At 38.7% G+C, this 10,649-nt stretch overlaps 1 protein-coding gene across 1 annotated transcript in view; it reads right to left on the bottom strand.

Annotated features, from left to right (window-relative positions):
* Nucleotides 1-2,479: 2,479 nt before the first annotated feature.
* Nucleotides 2,480-10,649, bottom strand: part of LOC148045665 (uncharacterized) — a 78,528-nt gene continuing 70,358 nt past the window's right edge. The window contains exon 3 of the mRNA XM_087717049.1: nt 2,480-2,787. Within this exon, the coding sequence (XP_087573175.1) occupies nt 2,480-2,787 (308 nt within the window). The remainder of the gene's footprint in view (nt 2,788-10,649) is intronic.

Genomic DNA, 10,649 nt, shown 5'->3' with positions numbered 1-10,649 from the left:
TGGTGTTTTTTCTAGCTTAATCTTTATTGATCTGCTTACAGAAACTGCCTCTCCGGTTAACCCTTATGACATTGTAACAGCTAAGGCGAAGCGTCCATCGACCTGTGTAATGTTGAGTTGGCCACGCCCACATGGTCACATGACCACTAAGCCCTGCCTACCCATCTGGTCATTAGGACAGAGAACCGGTTGTTAAATTATTTGAATCCCACCAGTGGTGCGGGATAAAGGAGAGATCACTTGATGTTTCACTTTTCATCACTATTCTGCTGCTATTATGTACACAAAAGGATTAAATCTGGAATAACCAATCTCTTTGGCACTATACATGCTAGTCATTCACAGTTTTGTTTCCAGAATCTCTGAAAAGTTCTGTTCTTTTCATAGAGCCAGATAAATATATTGATAATGTGTATTTTGGTCTGTTATTAATGTCTATCTCTCTGTCCCTCCCTGTTTTTCCCCTGTCTTTTATTCTTTTTTTTTTTGCCAATGAAATGGTTTTGATGTTTGCTGATGGCTAATCAACGATGAATTTTTGTTCACTGAGCTGAATTGTGTTTGTGCTTGCTGCTCTATGGATAGAGGGGTTTTACAGACATGTGCTGGGTTCAAACTTAACAGAAATTTACTCAGGGTGCTTTTCCAACAGAGAATCCTCTCAGGAAAAAATCCTCCATAAATTAGAGCCAAGATCCTTTATAGCGTCTCCCATCTGAAAGGGAACTTCGATATTATCTTTCTCGGTCTACAGGCCTCTTCAGGCTTCATTAGCTGTAGGCAATCCAACACCAACAAGTTCATCCTCCAGTAGTCCATTCTTATGATGCAGATTTCAGTGGGAGGGAGCTTTGTAGGAACATGTGGAAGCTATGAAGGAAACAGGAACCCTGAACTCTCGAGGTTTCATGTTTCATTTCATGTGGGAGCTTCTGTTCCTTTATACTTGGATATATACAGTATATGGATATATATGTGGATACTTTAAGGCAGTGTTTCTCAACCTTGGCTACTTGAAGATGTCTGGACTTCAACTCCCAGAATTCCCCAGCCAGCGAATGCTGGCTGGGGAATTCTTGGAGTTGAAGTCCAGACATCTTCAAGTGGCCAAGGTTGAGAAACACTGCTTTAAGGAGAGGGATGTAATGATAGAAAAACTGAGCGGAGCTACCTAAGTCCCATACTAAATGTGTATCCTTTGCTTTCTCTTTCCCTCTATCTCTCTATCTGATACAAAAATAGTCCCACTCAATCTATCTCACCACTCAAGGTTCCTTTACATGGTTTGGATGATAGTTTTCAACATAATATACCAATATTCATTATGGATGGAGTCTATGAGAGTTGTGTTCAAAAACATATGGAAGGGACTAGATTGCAAGGCTCTGGACTATAGTATCATCTACTTTACTAACAGCTTCATTAATCCACTTGGTGATGGTCTGTAAAACCGCCATAATATTATGCATCCCCTATATTTTGAAATCATGGTTGGTGAGCTAATACTGACTCATTGGGTAAGTCCTCAAGTTTTATTGCCAAGCCTTACCTTTTGGTAAAGAAAGGTGACAATTTTCCATGACCCTACCATGGCCCTAGAGAAATCAGACACATACATTTTATAGGTTTTTTTTAAAAAAAATATCCTTGGAAAATAGTCAGCGGGCAGCAAACATCTAAAAGTTTCAACACTTTATAAGAATGAACAATCAGAAGTTTGGAATTAGACTATTATGTTTCCTAAAAATTTTATACAATGCTCCAAGTAAATAATAAAAGAATAAGCATAATTTTACTGGACTGTATGACCAAGAGTTAAATAATGGACATTTGATAACATGGTAGTATTATTATAATACAATGTACATTCCAGATGTCAGAAATCTGAAGAAAATAAGTGATCAACAAAGGTTGAGCCGAACCAAAAATTTACTCATTTTTCCAAGACTGTGTTGTTGTTGTTGTTGTTGTTGTTGTTGTTGTTGTTGTTATCACAACAACAGAATTGTATCACAGTGGCCTGTTGTTTCGCCGGATTTGGCATTGATTACTAGTCGGTTCTGTGTCGGTTACATTGGTTACTAGTTGGTTCTGTTGATGAAACTGTGATCAACAGTTTCATCAACTTCTTTGCAAAGTCTGCATTTGGCATCATCAGATGATTTTTTGATTTTGGCCTTAATGGGATTTGTGCGGATTATTATTATTATTATACAATTGCATCACAGCGGCCAGTTGTTTCACTGGATTTGGCATTGGTTACTAGTCCCCCCCCCAGGGGCCTAGGACGTCGTAACGTATTTTCGTAATATGCCTGCGGATCCAAGCAGTGCAGCTTTTTGCATTTCACTGATTATGATTTTGTCAATTTTTATCTGTTTTAAATGTAATTCCAGTGCTTTTGGAATAGCACCCAGTGTGCTGATTACCACTGGAATTACCACTGCTGGTTTGTGCCATAATCGTTGAATTTCGATTTTTAAGTCCTGGTATTTCGTGTTTTTTCATATTCCTTCTCGTCTACCCTGCTATCACCTGGTATTGCGATGTCTATGATTGTAACCTTGTTTTTCTCAACCACTGTGATGTCTGGTGTATTATGCGCCAGTATTTTGTCCGTTTGTATACAAAAATCCCACAAGATCTTGACCATCTGATTTTCGGTGACTTTTTCAGGCTTATGTTCCCACCAGTTTGTTGTTGTTTTAATATTATAATTTTTGCACAAATTCCAGTGGATCATTTGTACTACTGAATTGTGCCGCAATTTATAATCAGTCTGCGCAGGTTTTTTTACAGCAGCTGAGTATGTGTTCAACAGTTTCATCAGCTTCTCTGCAAAGTCTGCATTTGGCATCATCAGAGGATTTTTTGATTTTGGCCTTAATGACATTTGTGTGGATTATTTATTTATTTATTTATTTATTTATTTATTTATTTATTTATTTATTTATTTATTTATTTATTTATTTATTTATTTATTTATTTATTTATTTATTTATTTATTTATTTATTTATTTATTTATTTATTTTAAAGAAAGGGACTTTGGGCTCTTGTAGCCACAAAAATACACAACTAAAATGAATGTTTGCTAAATTTGGCAAGTCAAAAGAGAACCTATATGGATAAATAATATGCAGATGCTTAACCAGTTGTCTCTGGATTTGTAAGAACCACAGGTTTTTTTTTAAAAAAAAATGACTGAATTGTAACTAACGGCAACACAAATGTACTTAAGAGGAAATTTAAAAGGGCAAATCATCTAACTATTATCTACCCTTAACTTAGACATCCTTCTGTGGGATGGGGGCAAATTATACTTGGGTTTCTTGGTGTTTTGACATTGCTCAAGACTGCTTGACTGGGATTCAGGAGGCTAGCTGGAAGCTGGAAATCATTAGATGTCTGAACTGTCTCTTTAAAAAAAGAAAGAAAGACAGAAACCCTGACTGTATATTTTCCCTGGTATTTCCATATGCTTATAAAAACCTTTGACTTGAGCATTTATTACAAGTAATCTCACTTTTGACAGACACTTCAAAATATCAAAAGGAGGCAAATTAAATTAATTGCAGCAGCCAAAATCAACCAGGAAATGGATTGCTCTAACAATGCATATGGAACTAGAAAGGTAAGTCTGGTCAGCTGACAGTTCAGGAACACTCAGGAAAGGCAGGACAGTTGCTATGAAAGGATGCAGCTACACCACTGAAGCAATGTACATAATATGCAAAAAGATAGTAACATCACTTAGATTTTCTGTATATACTATTCCACAGTGTTGTACAGCCCTCTCTGAGCAGTTTTTCAGAGTCAGCCTATTGCCCCCAACAATCTGGGAATTCATTTTACCCGAGTCAATCTTGAGCCCTCTTGGTTAAATAAAAAAAGATGTTGGTAAATATAACCCCAGCTTGACTGTTTACAAAAACAATTTGAAACAGTAATAAGTATTTTTGTTGTCACCGAGTTCAAAATAAGTAGCATAAAATCGGGGGGGGGGATCCTTGGTGCTTTCTGAACTTGTCTGTTTTTTCTTGCAGATATGTTAGGAATATAATCTAACAATTGGGTTGGCAATATATAAATCATGTAACAATGCTGTAGCTGTTTCTTTAAATCATGCTGTAAAGTGTGATTGATTGCTGTTTCCTCAATCGGCCATAAGAGGGAGCCAGAATGACTGTTAGCTCTCTGTTTGTTAGATGCTGGGCTGATCTGATCTGAGTGTTTTGGAAGCTGGCTGTTAGAAAGTGCCTTGAGCTATTGTAAGTTTTGCAACTGCTAACAAACTTTGAGTACTGAACTGATTATATGATACTGGACTATGTTATTTGGATTATCCCTTAACTGAAAGACATTGATGACTGACTGTCTTATCCGTGTATGACTTGGACTGTTTGATACACTCTGATACCTCTATTTCCACGAAAGTAAAAGCCTACTTAAACTGAAGTATCTCTGTATGCTGGCTTGTGTGTTCTCCAACAACACTCTCACAACGCTTCTCTGAATGTACTCGTTCTCCCAACGGGGAGCTTACATAACAATTAGCACTGATGAAGTCACATAATGTGGGTAATGAAACGTCTGCAAGAAAACCACGAAGGACCCCTCATTTTAACCCTGAGCTTCAAATATTCTCCTCTATCAGTAGCATAAAATCAGTATACCATCTGATTCACCCACTGGCATCTGGTCATCATTTCTTGTTCTACAAATATAGCTACACAAATGCTATTACTTGCTAGTTCCATGCTTGTACTTTATGGAACTTACAAGAAATTTCCTTACAGTCGGAACATTTAATCAGGGAAACGGCTTACCTCCAGAAATTGTGGGTACTCCAACACTGGAGGTTTTCAAGAAGAGACTGGACAGCCATTTTGTCCAGAATGGTATGAGGTCTCCTGCTTAAATAGGGGTTGAACTACAAGACCTCCACGGTGCCTTCCAATCCGACTATTCTGTATTCTGTGTTTTATTGTGTCACCCAGGCATCTCTATGGCAATGGAAAGCCTGTCTTGATTATTGATACTCTGCCTCAGGGAGGGCTGCTATAAATTTGCCAATGTGGAAATGGTCAACCCCTAACTTGTACTTAAACAACTTTATTTTTGTCTATTTTCTTGTGATTATTTCATAACCTTTAAAGTTATTTAAGAAATAAGCATGTCAATACAAAATTGCTTAAGAAACACTCAAATAAGTGGAAATGCGGGCATGCCGTAAGTGAATTGAACTGGATGCCTCTAACCTGGTCACACAAATGCAAAGAAGAGAGTTTATTCAATTGAACCCTGATAAAACTTGCTTTGGTTAAAGAATGAAATGACTATCTATCCCATTTCCATGTGAACTTCCACACTGAAGCTTGGATTAGCGAAGAACTCTTTATGTGGACCCATTAAGGAAAGCCACAAGAGCAATAAACTTCTTTGGTTAGTGATGGGTTACCTTCCCAAGGCTGAACCCACATCCCCAGCATCTGAGAGGCTACTATTAATCTGTCCACGTGCAACAGCTCTTATCAGCAAAAGAGCCATAAATTTCTACAAAACTGAAGCTCGGAGACACTGTCAAAACTCCTCAATATGGCAAACATGATTCATTCTGCTTGACAGTTCTATAAGTCCCAACCATAAATTTTACACTGATTTTTATTTGATCCTCTTCCTTGTCCAATAATAAATCCATGCCCATTCACACACTTAAAACTGAAGATTATTTACTTCCTTCCAGATCAAGAGACATAAAATTCCACATCTATTACATATTTATCACAGATGTTCCTCCAAGAAGGACAAACCAGGTGCTAAACATATTTTATTCTGCTGGGTAATTTTTGAAATTATTGCAATCAATGAACTAACAATAATGGTGGCCAATGATTAAGCCATGTTATTATTATCTATTACATTTAATCATTGACAGCAAGTCAATTTGACCTAATTAGAGAAATCATCCTTAAGTAACATGGAGCAGATGTCAAACATTTGCTCGCTCCTCCGCTTTTAATGCTGTGTAACAAAGTCAAAGATAAACTTGGTGAGATCAAGTAAAAATATGACTAATCCAAGGACTCTTTTAATGCACAATATAATTTTAAACCCACCCTCTAAATCTTATAACATTGTTTATTTCCAGCAGAAGAAAACTCCAGCTAGTTTTCCAGCATGCATTACTTGTAGCTTAATAAATGTTCGTTGTAAGAAAACTAAATGATTGAGATATTTGGATGTACACAAATAATTCTGTTATTTTTATAATACAACATAATAATGTTTTATATTTTTATAATACAATTCCATACCAGTTCCAGGGACCACTATATGCGCTGAAATGTCTTTCTGAGAAAGGAGACAAAATCTGGGATTGTTTTCTACTTCTTGCCTCTGAAAATATTTCTGCAGCTTCTTCCTCTGTGAATGTAGCTCTTTTGCTGGAGGGGCAAAAACGGGGACCTGTGGTTGTTGAGAACACTGACTTGATGGCACACAATCAATCAGTTAATCAAACAATGGCAATGGAGCATTGGATCTAATAGGAGTCAAACATCTCTAACACACTTAGCCAGTTATTCACTTTGTTCCCTGCTAAACCTAGCTATTTTAAAGCTTAGTAAGATAGATACAGTGGTGGGATTCAGCCAGTTTGTACCTATTCGGGGGAACCGGTTGGTAACTTTCTAAGTAGTTCAGAGAACCGATTGTTGGAAGAAATCTCTTGTTTTTTCCCACTTTACAGGGCTAATCCTGTAAGGAAGGCAGGAAGGAAACATTCTAGTGTTGTTTCTAGCCTAATCTTTATTGCCCTGCTTATAGAAACTGCCTCTCCGGTTAACCTTTATTACATTGTAACAGCTAAGGCGAAGCACCCATCGACCTGAGTGACCTTGAGTTGGCCATGCCCACCCAGTCACACGACCACCGAGCCCCACCTACCCAGATGGTCATTAGGGTAGAACCGTTAAATTATTTGAATCCCACCACTGGATAGATAAATGAGCATTTGGCATGCTGTAAACCAAGTGACAATGAAATGCTGGGCTTGAAGAAGTTCTACAAGAGACCAAGAGCAAAACAAAGGAAACAAAAAAATAAAAAAAATTGAAATGTAGTCAGTTTTCTGTAGGAGTTCTGGTTTTTTTTTTTTTTTAAAAGTAACAAGTTCCACTATTGGTGAGGAAACCCCTATTATAGATAATCTTAGAAAATACATTGCAAAAGTGTGAAACCCTCATGGATTTTTGCTTGGGACAGGAGGGGGGAGGGGGGGAGGAGAAGGAGAAGAGTTGCAGGTATAAGGAGGAAGGAGGTGTAAGGAATAAGTGTCCACAATTACTAAGATGTTTGTGTATTTTCAGTGAGTCAGTTTGGTGTAGTGCTTGTTTGTTTATTAATAAATATTTTTACCCACTACAATCTAGAGATTCTGAATTTCATTTTATGAGGATGGGCACAACATATTCTCAGCGTTTCTTCCTAATATGCAGTCATTTCAAAGTGGACATATCACAGATTTCTATGCCTGCTTAATAACAGCAGTAGTTTTGTTGCTTTTATTTTATTTAACATAAAATTTGTCTTTTTTTCCCACAAAAAAGGTTACAAACTGTTGTATTTTGAATTAAGAAATAAGGCATTATATTATAATTATAGGCAAAAATCAAATCTTATATTTGTTAGATGTTGGAAGAAATGCTCATCTGGGTGTCAGCCCTCAGGCTGCCATCCAGGGGGAACCTGTCCATCACCATGCCCGCTCGGCCATGCTTACACGCTACTAACACTGCCATGTTGATGTTGCCTCTCTGATGTCGATTAAGCCTGTAGCTGCATGTGGCTCTTCTACACGGGTGCAACTGCCTACTCTGATGTAAATCTTTTGCTCGGATGTGGCTAACCAGGAAAGAGGCTATGATGACTCTGAGTGGGGGTGTGGCTGAGGGTGTGGGTCATGATGATTGGTGATGATGGGTGGGTGTCATCAGGATGGAGTTGTGGGTGGAGCTGGGTGGAGTAATGGTATATATACATGGGTGATGGTGTTAACTTGGTTAGAACTGACTTGGATTTGATTACCTTTGTATCATTGTCATTTAGTGCTGGTTATCACGTAGTTTCTTAGATAGAGATAAAAGTTTTTCACCAAACAAACTGAATCTCTGTTTGTATGCAACGTGAACACCGGAACGTGACACTGGGTTCTGTTCCAAGTGGGGAGAAAGACACTGGAAACATGGAGACTGCTTGGAAAGATGGTTCAATGGTGGACAGGACCACATAGTTTGAGGTCCTGGGCAAAAGAAAAAGCACATGGGTGAGAGAGGGAGATAGATTTATACCGTCTCATTGGAGCTTCCTGTTCCTGTGTAAGAAATGTGCTCTGATTGGTTGTCAGACTCCCATGGAGCCATGCAGGGATAACTTTGTAGTGTCTTGAATCCCAAACTTGGTTGAATCTTGATGGGTGATGATGTAATGAAGGGGCTTTGGGCAATTCCTATTAATGGCTTTGTCCTGGTTTGGATCTTGAGTGAGGGCTAATCCTATCTCCCTGGAGCTGAAGGTCTTTTGTTTTGTAGATAAGATAGCTTAGCCTTTGCCTTTTAGATAGGTTGGAACCAGTGATGGGATTCAGCCAGTTCGTACCTATCTGGGAGAACCGGTTGTTAACTTTCTTAGCAGTTTGGAGAACCGATTGTTGGAAGAAATCTCCTTTTGTTTTTTTCCACTTTACAGGGCTAATCTTGTAAGGAAGGCAGGAAGGAAAGATTTTGGTGTTGTTTCTAGCCTAATCTTTATTGCCCTACTGACAGAAGCTGCCTCTCCGGTTAACCGTGATTACATTGCAACAGCTAAGGCAAAGCACCCATTGACGTGAGTGTCGTTGAGTTGGCCACACCCAACAAGTCACATGCCCACGTAGCTAGTCATTAGGGCAGAGAACCGGTTGTTACATTATTTGAATCCCACCACTGGTTGGCACCAAAATATCTGCTGGGGGTGGGGGGCAGGGAGCTGAGGTTCTGAGTTTATGTCTTTAGAAACATGTTTCTCCTTTAGGGAAAATATAACATTCTGCCTTTTTAATATTTCCTAGAATATTTCACTTTTCTAGGAGAGGGGTGGGTGGTAACTTCCTACAGATCTATTGGTTCCCCCCCCCTTTTTAATAGAAACTTAGAAACCACCAGCCAAAACATCTGATATCAATTTTTTGAACACGCAATTAACTGAACTCAACAGGCATTTATACCAATCTCCACTTCTGACTATTTCAAAAATAAGGTCATTTTTTAAAATAGCAATAGCAATAGTAGTTAGACTTATATACCGCTTCATAGGGCTTTCAGCCCTCTCTAAGCAGTTTACAGAGTCAGCAACTTGCCCCCACAGTCTGGGTCCTTATTTCACCCACCTTGGAAGGATGGAAGGCTGAGTCAACCTTGAGCCGGTGAGATTAGAACCGCTGAACTGCAGATAACAGTCAGCTGAAGTGGCCTGCAGTACTGCACCCTAACCACTGCGCCACCTCGGCTCTTAAGAAGTCATTGCTGTTGCTGTTCTTGTTTTGAACCTATTTGTTCCCTTCATCATAGCTTTATGAGGAAGTCCCGAACAGCCTTGTAAGCCGCCCTGAGTCCCCTCAGGGAAAAGGGCGGCCTATAAATAAACTTACAATTACAAGCCTTCTGCTTTCCTCTGCTCAATCAATAATCATGAACTTGGTTACTATGTTTTATGCAGAAGTCTTGAATGTCAGAAATCAGAATATCCACTGCTGTCTGCCTTTTCGGGATATGAAGCTCTGAATTGGCTCAGAATGCCGACATGTAATCTCCAATGCCAATATTGCAGGAAATAGGTTGCAAAATGCAGGAGGAAAAAAGAAATGGGCAATATACAGGAGGAGAGAGAAGCAAGCTACTTTGGGAGTCTTCCCCCAAACACTTAGGTGGCAAACTTTCCATTATGCAATATTGCCATTTTATAATAAGAAATGGTAAAGAATGATGCCTAAACCTGCAGACTGCTTAGCCCTCTTTTTAATTTTTTTTTTACAAAACAATATGTGCCCTTAAACACCCTCTCTTAACAAAAAAGAATATCCCCCATAAAATAAAACACACAGCTGTATTACAATTTTGCTCTCATTTGTAATCTGAATTTCCCCTCTATGCCATAGCTTGTAGAATTCATCTTGCCAACAGGAAATTTTTAGAGATGAACGAGGCACTCAAGGAACCAGTTTGGCTAAGATGAGGATAAAATGTTTTAAACAAATAAGATAGTATCTACAATTGGCAATCATATTTCAAACCTTTTTTTTTCCTGGAGGGTTTAGGAGACAGGAAGCAATTTTAGACCTTTGGGATAACAGTGTATATTCTTAAAAGACAAGTTATTTGAAAAGATCTGGCTCAGAACCTTCACGGGATGAGAAGATGATTGTGGTGCTGACTACCAGCTGACAGACTGGCATCTGAATTCTTTCAAGGGGATTCCCTCCTGTGATTACTGTTATTCTGTTCATAACAACTCTTCTGTTCTTACACTCCTTATCACCCTCAGAGCTTGGTGCACTGCAGAGGTGGTATTCATTCGGTTCAGAATGGTTTACCCCAACCGGTAGCGGAAATTG

Source organism: Thamnophis sirtalis, unplaced genomic scaffold (assembly GCF_051295495.1).
Source record: "Thamnophis sirtalis isolate CommonGarterSnake01/CBP01778 unplaced genomic scaffold, rThaSir2_p1.2 scaffold_5, whole genome shotgun sequence".
Taxonomy (NCBI): domain Eukaryota; kingdom Metazoa; phylum Chordata; class Lepidosauria; order Squamata; family Natricidae; genus Thamnophis; species Thamnophis sirtalis.
Note: the sequence above shows the minus strand (reverse complement) of the source record. Positions and strands in the feature narration are given on the sequence as shown.